The sequence below is a fragment of the Lampris incognitus genome, chromosome 7 (assembly GCF_029633865.1).
Source record: "Lampris incognitus isolate fLamInc1 chromosome 7, fLamInc1.hap2, whole genome shotgun sequence".
Classification (NCBI taxonomy): Eukaryota; Metazoa; Chordata; class Actinopteri; order Lampriformes; family Lampridae; genus Lampris; species Lampris incognitus.
Window position 1 is genome coordinate 9582925 of NC_079217.1, and position 13541 is coordinate 9596465.

Here is a 13541-nt window from a genome sequence, read left to right on the forward strand (position 1 = left end):
AGTTCTGTCTGTAGGGACGCCCGACCAAGCTGGAGGTAACATGGGGATTCGAACCGGCGATCCCCAGGTTGGTAGTCAACGTAATAGACCGCCACACCACCTGGATGCCCTATGAAAAGGTTTTAACTACTCCTCTGTAAGCAATTGAAATTTCGGTTGGTTTGGGCCTGTTTATTCTGATTGAGGTTTCTTCCTATTTTTTATCCCTGTTAAAGGCTTTTTTTTTTTAAGGGAGTTGTTACTTATCCAATGCGAGGGTCTAAGAACAGGATGTTGAGTTGCTGTAAAGCCCTTTGGGAGAAATTTATAATTTGTGATATTGGGCTACACAAATAAAATCGACTTGGCTCCGTTTGGACTTTTAAACAGATTATAATCGGAATATTAGCTTCCATTGAAACGTGGCTCGTGACAGCATGTGACAGTGAGCGATGGCAAATTTTCATTCTGGTCAAGTTTTATTGTTCAGCATGACAGCTTGCTTATCAGGGAATTTGACTTGTATACTGGGGAGATGTTCCTGTGACAAATCCTTCTCAAGTAAGAGGGACAAGAGTGAATAGCTAAATATAGAGAGCAGTGCACTGTGGCAGCTGTTAGTCACACCATCTCGGATTGATTAATTAAAGATTTGATTTCTGGCATGTTGAAATTTTTAAGATTTCATATACTGTGGATGACAGAGTCACAGGACTAGCATTACAACTTTATATATGACAAAAAGAAACTTCGGAAGCAGAGCAGCTTCAGATATTAGAGCGTGCTCGCACTGTTCTGGTCACGTTTATGATGGTGACTAATGTAACGGAGTTAAAAAAAAACGCCCTTAATTAATTTCTTTATTTCTAATTAGCATTGTTGAATTTATTTATAATTTAACTTGTCCAGGGTGTTTCCCCGCCTTCCACCCTATGACTGCTAGGAGAGCCTCCAGTATCCCACGACCCTAATTAGGATAAGCGGCTTGGAAACTGGATGGAACTGGATTTAAATATTTGTGAATTTTATCTTATTGAGTTATTGTTTTAATTTACGGTTATTAATATTCCCTGCGGAAATGATGTTACTTCATGTCCCTCCTTCTGTACCTCTTGTGCTTCCGTAGCTTCCGCCTTCCCCTCACAGTGCCGTATTGCACTGATGAGGAGCAGAGGTGCAGAAGAGATACCAGAAGTGTGTTGTGTTTGTCTTCTGCAGAGCCAGTAAATGCTGAAAAACGGTCGTTGAGAGTTGCCTCCTTCTATCCCCTGTCCACATCCACTACACTGGTGCCGAGACCCGTTCGAAATCGTTACCATAAGCACCATGGACCAGATCCATCCAGGGCAACAGCATCCGCCAGCCCCGAAGGTCCACAAGAGGCCACCTGCCACACGAGCCACACCTGAATGTGCTCAGTAATCCAGGAATCAATACCCGCAGTCAAAAGCCCATTCACACACACACACGGTTCATCATGCTGTTCCATTGCTTATGGCCTCACCTTGCTGATATATTGAAGTAACAAAAGGCATTTTATTTTTCCCCCTACTTTAGTCGGAGTCAGGAATCAATACAGCACAGAGATGAAAAACAAAAAAAGGAGAAAGAATCTAATCGCTGATTCATCTACGCTGACTAGGCAGTGCTTCGCCACTGAACAAACTGCGAGGATAGATTCTGTGGGAGGACGTGTGTGTGTGTGTGTGTGTGTGTGTGTGTGTGTGTGTGTGTGTGTGTGTGTGTGTGTGTGTGTGTGTGTGTGTGTGTGTGGTGTAAGACTCGTCACGGGAGTGCAGCCGGCTGCCAAGTTAAATCGCTCTCTGATGTGCATGAAAATCAGCTGTGATCCATGAACGTCCCAGCTCTGATGCATCTTCTCTAAAATGAAGTTGGTGTCCTGCCGCGGATTCCTCATTTCTCTCGTTTGTGTCCGGCGTGCTGTGAATTTTGACATTTGTGTGTTTCTGATTGTATGTGTGTGTGTGTGTGTGCGCGCGCCTCGTTGGCAAACATCACACCCTTCTGTTGAAATGCTCTTAAAGTGTGCATTAGCATGTATGATTAAAGGTTTGTGGCACGGTGGTGCAGTGGGTAGCGCAGTCGCCTCACTGCAAGAGGGTTCTGGGTTTGAACCCCGGGGTAGTCCCACCTTGGGGGTTGTCCTGGGTCGTCCTCTGTGTGAAGTTTGCGTGTTCTCCCCGTGTCTGCATGGGTTTCCTTCAGGAGCTCCAGTTTCCTCCCACAGTCCAAAGACACGTAGGTCAGGTGAATCGGCCGTACTAAATTGTCCCTAGGTGTGAATGTATGTGTGTGTGTGTGTGTATGTCGGCCCTGTGTGATGGCCTGGCAGCCTGTCCAGGGTGTCTCTCCCGACTGCTGCCCAGTGACTGCTGGGATAGGCTCCAGCATCCCTGAGAACAGGATGAGCGGTTCGGATAATGGATGGATGGATGGATGGATTAAAGGTTTGCAGCATAGAGGCCGGTGCAGTTCGCTCACTCTACCAAACCCTTTCATGAATCAACAAAAAACTATTTTAGTATATTCAGGGTCCTTAGAAAATCAAAATGAATTTTGCAGTTAGACGTGGTTCTTCAATGGGGCTTGTGTGTGTGTGTGTGTGTGTGTGTTGTTGCTGAGTCACGCCATGTACTGAGAGTAAAATGCATGGACCTCAGATCTCCTCTTATCTCATCACATACAGCAGCAGCATCTGGACACATGGGACTTCAGGCACTACGATGCTTGACTCCAAAGAGCCAGAGCCCTGAATTATAAAGGACCAATCTGTGTCCGTCTGTCTGCCTGCCAGCCTGTCTGTCCATCTGTGTTTCTTTCTATTTATCTATCTAGATGATGTAACTGGTTCAGTAGGAGGGCAGGGAGACAGACACACAGACAGACAGGTAGACACACAGACAGACAGGTAGACAGACAGACAGACAGACACACAGACAGACAGGTAGGTAGATAGATAGACAGACAGACAGACAGACAGACAGACAGATAGACAGATAGATAGATAGATAGATGGACGGACGGACGGACGGACGGACGGACGGACGGATAGATAGATAGATAGATAGATAGATAGATAGATAGATAGATAGATAGATAGATAGATAGATAGATAGAAAGCTAAATAGATAGACAGACAGACAGACAGACAGATAGATAGATAGATAGATAGATAGATAGATAGATAGATAGATAGATAGATAGATAGATAGATAGATAGATAGATAGATAGATAGATAGATAGATAGATAGAAAGCTAGATAGATAGATGGACAGACGGACAGATAGATAGATAGATAGATAGATAGATAGATAGATAGATAGATAGATAGATAGATAGATAGATAGATAGATAGATAGATAGATAGATACTGTGGCGAGCCTGCGTGGAAGGAGTCGAGAGGCAGAGATATGTTTTTAATCACAACTCCCATGACCCATACACACCGGCCAGAACTGACAACAACATAACAACGTTCCCCCCCGATGTCGCAACTGCCCACATCAGTCTAAGTCACGGTCCCAAGGTCGGTCAGTCAGTAACAGTCCTCTACCCAGTCCGAGTCAAACCCCCAAACAAACAACACAATAACCAAAACATGAACACAACATGTACACATAAATCAACTCTACACCAACAGTCCCAAGAGCCCTTGCGCTCCCCCAGCGCAGAGCTACCGACAGTCGGAGCAACCGCCTCCCCCAGTCGCTACATAACCCCCACCTGAGGTGTCCGTCGTCCACGACGACCCCACTATGCAATACATAGTCCCTCAAATGTCCAGGGTGTTGCTGCTGGCAAACAGTCCACCCGAAACACTGTGTGTTGTATGCCCTCTTCTGCCAAACTCCGGAACCGGCCCAGGCCCAGCGGGTACAGGAGTGGCAGCAGTGCACGTGCAATGCCACGTCTCGTCGACAGCCAGGCCAGTAGAACCACCCCTGGAGGCAGTGGAGGGTCTTGGTGTTCCCATAGTGCCCCACCACCACCGACCCATGACCCATCTGGAAAACCTGAGGACTTGGCACACAGGGCACCAATAGCTCCATAAGGCCACTTCCTCATCCGGGAGCTTGCCACCTCCAATACGTCAACCCACCGTGGAGCTCAAAGTGGCCCATTGAGAGTGGTAGGCCTTTACCTCGGGCCCCAGCGCTGACACCTCTGTCCACTCGGGGTGCCGCCTTGTCTCAGTTGCTGTGTGGTCAACTGGAACCACCTCTCCTCGTTGCTGGCGGTCTGGATGGCCGCCACCATCAGCGTCATCTGACCCCGTTCTTCCCACTGCTGGCAGCAGCGGCACTCCAGTGCCACACGGGGCTCTGAGCCTGCTGTGCGGCAGCTACTCTGCAACTGGCTCGCCGGTCCCTGAGCCAACTCCTCCCCCAGCCAGGCCGGAGTGCCATGGTCTTCATGCCGAGGGGGATGGTTGCTTCTGACATGTTAACACGGGCTCCCCAGCGGGTCAGCAGGTCCAGGCCAATGATGCACACAGGTCTTGGATGTTGGTGAGCCAGAACTCGTGTGCTAGCTCCTGGTGTCCAGCCTGGACTTGCGGTGGCTTCTTCCCTCTCATCCCAGCCTTCTCTCCTATCCTGTCATCAGCTGGGCATTGGCTGATGACCATGCCACCAAGAGTGGGCCGGTGGTACCCCGGAGGATGCCAGGTCACACCAGGGAACTGGCAGACCCTGTGTCTACCAGTGCCCAGCAGGATCAACTGTCAAGTTGGCAGTCCAGATATAGTCCTTTGGTGTGACCTAGGTGGTCAACCAGCGTGCATCAAACTTGAAGGGGGGCTGGAGACTGGATTGGCGGTCCCCTCACTAGGCCACTCCGCCGTCGCTTCCCTGCTAGCTGGGTGACTCTGGCTTTCGGTGCTGGTGCTGGGCAGTTGCGGGCTATGTGACCAGGCTCATCACACCGGTAACAGTGGTCAGTCAGCCGGGGTGGATGTCACCTGGATGTTGGAGGCCATTGCTGAGACTGCTGTGGTGGAAGCCAAACTTGGTTGACCTGTTCTACCTCTTCCTCGTCATTGTCGTTGGCCAGCCTGACGTTTGGTTAGAGAGTGGAGGGGCCTTCTGGTGGGTAAGCCACATAGAGAGTACCACCTTAGCCCGTTAAGCTTCACAGAGAGTCTCACTGAGTAATTGAGGCATGGTGAGGCGAACATGCTGGCACAACCGCTCCGATCTGAGCCCCCGCAGGAAAGCGTGAAGGGCCAGCTCCTCTTGAGTGGCTGTGTCGAACTGTGGGAAACCATGTTGGGCATGTAGCTGCACATCTGCAGCAATGGTACCCAGGCTCTCTCCCTCTTGGTGGCGGCTGGCTAGCTGCTCCCTGCTCTGGCCAGTGAAGAGTCGTGACCCGAATCGCCTCTCCAGCACAATGTTTCGGGCTTGGCAGTCCCGCTGCTCCACTGGGGCTAGGTCGAGGAACACCTGCAAAGCCTTTCCCTCCAACGCCAGAGCCAGGTGTATGGCAGCTTCCTTGTTGCTCCATCCACTGTGCCATGCCACTAACTGGACTTGCAAGAGGTACAGCTCTAGCTGTGTCATCCTGTTGAACTTGGGCAGCTTGACTAGCATTCCATGCACAGCATCCCTCCCAGTCGCTAGGGGGCGGTCGGTGGCAGTGGGCAGCAGGCGTTCCCCTGTATTGGCCCTCCTGGCCTCTAGGGGGCGGTTGGTGACTGAGGGCAGCAGGCGTTCCCCTGTATTGGCCCTCCTAGCCTCTAGGGGGCGGTTGGTGACTGAGGGCAGCAGGCGTTCCCCTGTATTGGCCCTCCTGGCCTCTAGGAGGCGGTCGGTGGCAGCGGGCAGCAGGCGTTCCCCTGTATTGGCCCTCCTGGCCTCTAGGAGGCGGTGGGGCCACGGTGCACTGGAGCCATGGGCTGGAAAACTTCCATCTCTGGCAGGCTCCGTCTTTTGCCATGCCAAGTTTTCCAAGCACCAACAGGTCTGCACAAGGTCCCGCTGCAGTCTCTTGATGTCTCCCTCCATTCAGTCAGCTCAATCCCACTTCTCACGCCAATGTGGCGAGCCTACGTGGAAGAAGAGATCTCTTTTTAACCACAGCTCCCATGCCCCATACATCGCATGACCCCAAGAGTACTCTTTTATTTACACATCAGCCAGAACTGATAACAACATAACGAGCCCCCCCCCCCCGATGTTGCAACTGGTGACATCAGTGTAAGTCACAGTCCTAAGGTCAGTCAGTCAGTAACAGTCATCTACCCAGTCCGAGTCTAACCCCCAAACAAAGAACACACTAAGCAAAACATAAACACAACATTTAAAACATAAATCATAACAATTTCAACTCTACACCAACAGTCCCATGTGCCCCCGCGCTCCCCCAGCACGGAGCCGCCGACAGTCAGAGCGACAGCTTCCCCCGGTCACTACAATACTATGATACGGTGTGGAGACTCACTCACAAATGCTACCAAGTCTTAAGCTCCATGTGGATTCTTCTGTCAATTACATAACAATTCTAAACTGGTGTCACCTTCCAGCTAGCTAAATATCACTTTTTGCTGTACATTAAAGCCAGAAATGGCATCTCACAACCAGAGACTGCCAACTCAGAAGACACTGCTCGATGCCTCGGCCCTGCACGGCAGATGTTAGCAGTTGTTGTCTATGTCCCACTTTTCACATTGCATTCACTTTGAACAGCAGTCAGGAAGCATTTGTGATGACTTGGGTGCTTGCAGAATTGAAAGCTAAAAATGGAATGAGTGAGGGAGTGAGCCGTCTACCCAGAATTGTATACCTGCGGGTTTTTGGCCCCGGTCCCCCTAATTATCATGGCCCCCGTAACCCCCCCCCCCCCCCCCCGTCTCAGCCATACACAGTCTGCAGACCAGCTCCAGGGAGGCAGAGAGTTGCTGACTTACCAGTCCACAGCTCACAGTGGAGCTTGATTGAGCCAGAGTGATCTCATGTTGAGAGCCTGTGAGTGTGTGTGTGTGTGTGTGTGTGTGTGTGTGTGTGTGTGTGTGTGTGTGTGTGTGCGAAGGTAGATACATGCATAAATGTTGACTTGTGTTTTCCATGAGACTGTGCGTGGGGGAAGGCAGGGCTGTTTGTTTCCCATGCACATTCTGGTGTGTGTGTCCATATCTGTGTGATTGCGTGCACGCTCATGACAGTTTCCTCAAGAGGAGACGAGACGAGAGACTTTATTCGTCTTACAGCTCCACACTGGAACACACACACATCCATGCGGGGAGTGATGGCCGAAGAAATGTTCCTCCTGCAGTTTTCCCATCGTGCCGTCCTTCCTCCAGGGGCAGCCGGGAACCGTGGGCAGGCCTTTCCTTCAGCGCCCAGGGACCAATTCCAGGTGGACATCCATGTCGTGGTCAAGGACAGGACAGGAGAGTGTTCTGCATGTTTTTTATTGGAGTTCTTGGAGGAAACCCATGTGAGCAGGAGGAGAACATGCCAACTCCACACAGCGAGGCCCCTAGTGTACAGATAACCCACCTGAGCACAGGGAGAACATGCGGAGTACACACAGATAGCCCCTGCACACCAGCAGGCCTGGGGAGAACACGCAACTCCCCCAGTGCCCCCGCCGCCCCAGGCAGGAAACAACCCAGGACCTTCTTGCTGTGAGGCAGCAGTGCAAGCACCACACCACATAAGTGTCTCAAGTGTCTCAAGCCCTTATGTAAGTGAGCACATTTCGCTGTGTTCTCGTGTTTGTACTTGTTTTTGTTTTTTAGCCACGTCTTTCCCCATAAAGCACAACCCGAGTATGTGTGATGTGTGCGACAGGCCCAGCTTTAAACCTAAAACGATTTGTATGATACAGCACTTGGGTGATGAATTATAGATGAGCTGACTCTCCTTATTTGCAGGAGAAGAACGAGTTTTCCGTATCTATGGTGAAGAATAGGAATGGAAACTGAGAGAGTAAGAAACAGATGTTTGAAAACCATTTTGATCCTGTTATTTTTAAGGTAGTATTGCAGCGCGCTCCTCAGAATGCAGCACTTAAGGCCCGTTTACGGTCTGGCAATTTACGATTGTCCATCAGCGTCACCACAAGTCACCAGTGCACATCACCACCACCGCTCCGCTGTGGTTTCAGATGCTGCTGCTGAATAAAAAGTAGAAACACATGAGCTACAGTAGACCGTGTCGACCAAGTTCATTCATTTGCTCTGCAGACATGGAGGCGAACAAACGGGAGATGAATATGCTTTTTTGTGCATTTGTGACCTTAACATGAGCCCCTCGTGTGAAGATGGATGATGTGCAGAGCATGAACGGAACTGCAGCACAAAAACTGACCTATTTTTTATTGGATCAGTCTGGTGTAGCTGGTCCACAGCAAACAGGTACGGGAACAATAGGGTGGTGTTCATTGGATTTTCGACAACTGTATGAGCCCCCATTAATAAACAGACGATGGGGTGATTGTAATAGGAACATTCTGGAATGTTGTAATGGCAATTGAACAAGCGTTTCGGGTCAAAGTTCAGTCAAACTCAAATCTCGTACTGGGTGCATTGACCATAGCAACAATGACAGGTGGCTCATCGTTTAAAAGTGTTAGTAGGGGGCGTCCGGGTGGCGTAGCGGTCTATTCCGTTGCCTAGCAACACGGGGATCACCAGTTCGAATTCCCAGTGTTACCTCCAGCTCGGTCGGGCGTCCCTACAGACACAGTTGGCCGTGTCTGCGGGTGGGAAGCCGGATGTGGGTATGTGTCCTGGTCGCTGCACTAGCGCCTCCTCTGGTCGGTCGGTTGGGGTGCCCTGTTCAGGGAGGGAGGGGGAACTGGGGGGAATAGCGTGATCCTCCCACGTGCTACGTCCCCCTGGTGAAACTCCTCACTGTCAGGTGAAAAGAAGCGGCTGGTGACTCCTCATGTATCAGAGGAGGCATGTGGTAGTCTGCAGCCCTCCCCGGATCGGCAGAGGGGGTGGGGAAGCGAACGGGACGGCTCAGAAGAGTGGGGTAATTGGCCAAGTACAATTGAGGAGAAAAGGGGGGGAAAATCCCTCCCCAAAAAAAAGTATGAGTTAAAAGTCGTTGTGACTGACCATTAAATGTAATTATCACTGGTGGCAACGATCATAAAACATCAAACATCAAACTGACCTTGGACTTTTCATTCTGAAGCCACCAGATTGTCCGTGTTGCTGGTCTGTGGTCATCATTGTGGTCATCATTGTGGTCATCATTGTGGTCATCATTGTGGTCATCATTGTCGTTGTCGCTTTCCAGTGACGTACAGCTCCTTCTTCCCATCAGCCAGGCTTCTGATGGGAGCCGTCATTTCTGCCTAGCAACGCCGGGTCTCACCCGCTGATAGGCCGAGTCTGTGTTGGTCACAGGAAGTAGCACTTCTCAGAGCGCACGACAGAAACTGCCAAACCCTCCACCTGCCACCGGTTTGACCTTTTTAACCCTCCCTTTTGTTCCCCCTCCCCTTTTTTTCCCCCTCTCACTTTCCAGTGCACCCTTCCAAGAAGAACCGTCAGACATGCGTGAGGAAGAGCCTCATCTGCGCCTTCGCCATGGCCTTCATCATCAGCGTCATGCTCATCGCGGCCAATCAGATGCTGCGAAATGGCATGGAGTAGCTGCGCCCACTGTGAGCGGAGGGATAAAGCCAACCTGCATGTGCATGCCAGTTGGTGAGGTCACATCCCTGTTTATATGAAAAGAACTACAAATGATATCCCTCCACCCAACACCACCCCCCCACCTGACCAATAAGATCAAAGTATTTTGTTTTTTTGTTTCTTCTTTTGGACTGAGTGATACTCTCCACCTGCGTCCAATGAAACAAATGAGCCAGCACGAGGGGTCACGCGAGACTCCTCCCCCTTTACTCTGACAGGGACACTCAAGGGCTGACTTTACATGTTTAAACAGATTAAAAAAACAAAACAAAAACTCTGTCGTCTCTGTTTCCCTGATGCAATAACAGAAGCTGAAACCACAGGTACAGGAGTTCAGGACGCCTCAATTCCCCACTTTTCCACCTCCGGTAGGCGAGTTGTGTGTGTGTGTGTGTGTGTGTGTGTGTGTGTGTGTGTGTGTGTGGCCACAGTGCTGCCAACTTCAGACAAGTGGACAAGGGGGGATGGTAATTTGCCAAGGGGCCACAGTCCCAGATAATGAGTAAGAACCGGAAGAAGAGAATTGATCCTCTCATTATGGTTCCCTGAAGGGGGCAGTAGAGATCCCCTTCACTCACACCGGTGGCTCGGCTTGTGTCAGAACCGTAGACTGGACATCGCCCGGTGGTTTCTGAAGGGCCGTTTCGAAGCCTAAAGTTGGCTTTACGCTTGCCACCATATTGTCAGTTGTTGGGGCCAGAAAATCCAAAATTGGGCAATGGGGGTGGAGCACGGGTGGGACCTCGGCGGCCGCCAGGTTGACAGACCTGTCAATCAAGGCAAACACACCCAACATGCCAATTTTTTAATCCCTAATATCTTAACGGACAAATAATTTTTAGAAAAAAAAGTTATTGACTTTGTAATTGCAGGACATTTGCAACGTCCCCGAGGGTCGCCGCCTGGTCAGAAGGCCCTGCCCGTTAGCTCCGGAGACCCCCTATGATGCCACCATAACCATTTCTGACCATATTATTATGAATCTTAACCCCCACCCCGACCGTGGTCCTAACCTTAACTTTTTTTGTTTTTTATTTTTTTCTCCCCAGTTGTCCTTGGCCAATTACCCCACTGTTCCGAGCCGTCCCGGTCGCTGCTCCGCCCCCCTCTGCCAATCCGGGGAGGGCTGCAGACTACCATGTGCCTCCTCCGATACACGTGGAGTCGCCAGCCGCTTCGTTTCACCTGACAGACAGGAGTTTCACCAGGGGGACGCAGCCCGTGGGAGGATCACGCCATTTCCCCCAGTTCCCCCGACCGACCAGAGGAGGCGCTAGTGCAGCGACCAGGACACATAACCCACATCCGGCTTCCCACCCGCAGACACGGCCAATGGTGTCTGTAGGGACGCCCGACCGAGCCGGAAGTAACACGGGGTCCCGACCCGGCAATTTCCGTGTTGGTAGGCAACGGAGTAGACCGCCACGCTACCCGGATTAACCATCTGAACCAAATCCTAAACCTTACCCTCACCTGGCTGAAATGGCGTTCAGATAGTGTGTGGTAGGCCTGATGTGAGCCGCAGTGCGACCCCGCCATCCTTCCCGTTTCACATCGTGGCGTCTGCGGGCTGATGTTCAGCGTTCTTGACCGGCCGTGTGAAGGAGTGTGCCACGTGATAGCTGCGGGCGGTAATTTCCGGTTATCTAACGCCCATGAATATTAATATCTCCGTGGGGACCGCGCGCATCGTTAATATTCTGCAGCGTGTGTGGGTTTCACACAGCCCCGCGCCTCTTCGGCTGAACGTCCCAGATTTACACTCATAGGGGGCGTCCGGGTGGCACGGTGTTGCCTACCAACACGGGGATCGCCGGTTCGAATCCCCGTGTTGCCTCCGGCTTGGTCGGGCGTCTCTACAGACACAACTGGCCGTGTCTGCGGGTGGGGAGCCGGATGTGGGTATGTGTCCTGGTCGCTGCACTAGCGCCTCCTCTGGTCGGTCGGTTGGGGCGCCTATTCAGGGGGGAGGGGGGACTGGGGGGAACAGCGTGATCCTCCCACGTGCTACGTCCCCCTGGTGAAACTCCTCACTGTCAGGTGAAAAGAAGCGGCTGGTGACTCCACATGTATGGGAGGAGGCATGTGGTGGTCTGCAGCCCTCCCCGGATCAGCAGAGGGGGGTGGAGCAGCGCCTGGGGCGGCTCAGAAGAGTGGGGTAATTAGCCAGATACAATTGGAGAGAAATAAAGGGGGAGGGGGGGGTCCAGGAAAAAACAATAGACGCTCAAATTGCTGAACCTCTAAAAATTTCGACCCCCCCCCCACACACACACACACAGAGATGTCACTGAGGAGGCGTCTTCTTCTCGCAGGACATCAAGTCCACATTGTTTTCCATGCAAAGGTCGTCCTGAACTCCTCCACCGACTCTCCTTTCTAACACGCCAGACACCCGCGGGGTCTCCGAGGGTGGATGAAAAAGAAAAAAAGAAAAAAAAAACAGATCACCCACCCATGCTATCTACTGTACTGCATGCAACAGAGGTCAGTGTCGTCTGTAAATAACGTGTCCCATGTCTTTAGTGTGTAAGCGTGTTGAAGATGTACAGTCTGCCTGTATGTGCATGGTACTCTCTGCTCAAACCGGGTCAGAGGTCAAAAGGAGGTGCAAAAAAAAAAACGATACAAAAAAAGGTTGCTTCACAGCAAAATAAATGAATAAATAACATGAAAACGCGCACACACACACACACACACACACACACACACGCATACACACACACACACAGAGTCAGGACTGCCCCTTTTCTGTGTCGCCCTCCACCCTCTGGCCAAAGCCATACGATGTGCAGAGATGGACCCACACAACACAACATGAACGCTTTCTCTGTTCGCACCTGGAAACACACGCCATCAAACAGGCATTTTGTGTGAGGGGCGGGGTGTGGGGGGAGGGGGTGTGGGGGGGGTCAGGAACCATGTTTGCTCTACAGATTTTGGGGTGATCCTTTGGATGTTATTCCTTCTTTTGGTCATTGCACTATACCCCCTCATCCATAAAATATGGAGAGAGAAAAAACAAATGTCGACAGAGGTTATAAGTTTGTGCAAGATCGCCATCTAGGGGTCAAATTGGGAACTCGTAGAAACTCTCCATCAAGGTACATCTGTACTTGTAATTTTGTTCTCACTGTTATCGTGTTATGATTGGTGTGTGTCTCTCTGTCTGAGCACTGCTGGGTTGTGTTATCGAGCAGGATTGTCGTGGCATTACAAACACAATGTCGGGCTGATGTTAACGAAATGTTGAAAGGCACGAGGGTTTTTAGCTCATCTGTATGGGTGGGATTTGGGATTTGATGTACCAGCATAGTTGGTAAGGCAGCACTTGTATTTGAACACACATTTAAACAACCTGTGTTTATAGGAGTAGATCTCTCGCCCGTGGCAGAAAGAGAACACACAACTCCCTTTGACTTGTCAACGTTTTCATTCAGAGACTTGGGAAAAGGAGCAAGACTCGGGAGAATGCACACCGCAATGCTGTCTTCAATACCTTGTAGGTCACACTGGTAACTATATTTGTCTTTATTTTATTTTAAGTCCACCACCTCACCGTTATCGGTGGAAAGATGTCCACCTGATTTCCAGCAAATCCTCTGTTGTGATACTCTGGTTAAGTGGCAAAGCATCGCACCACTGATTTGTTCTCAGAGAACTCGTTTTGTAAGACTCGGGGACTGACAGTCGCGAGGCCGTCCCTCCCTCTTCAGTACGGATGCATGTCTTCATCACTGCATATCGGCTTGAAATAAGGGTGGAGAGACACGACACGTCTCTCCAGTAGCGTGGTGGTCGACTCCTGCAGTGTTGTTGTTGAATATCTTTTGTGTACATAGCTGGTAGGAAAACATAGCTGGTAGGAAAACATAGCTCGGCAAGCAC

The 13541-nt window shown here is 50.8% G+C and overlaps 1 protein-coding gene across 2 annotated transcripts in view; it reads left to right on the forward strand.

The window, feature by feature from the left end:
• Window positions 1–13102, forward strand: part of caln1 (calneuron 1) — a 159120-nt gene extending 146018 nt beyond the window's left edge. Inside the window, exons 6-7 of one of the 2 annotated variants that reach the window (XR_008810504.1) lie at window positions 9484–9665; window positions 13024–13102. Coding sequence is in view for 1 of the 2 variants with exons in the window: in XM_056283212.1 (XP_056139187.1) it covers window positions 9484–9611 (128 nt within the window). In the remaining variant the exon portion in view is untranslated. Of the gene's footprint in view, window positions 1–9483; window positions 9708–13023 lie in introns of those variants that run through there. The other variant, XM_056283212.1, reaches the window with a different exon arrangement.
• Window positions 13103–13541: the final 439 nt, after the last annotated feature.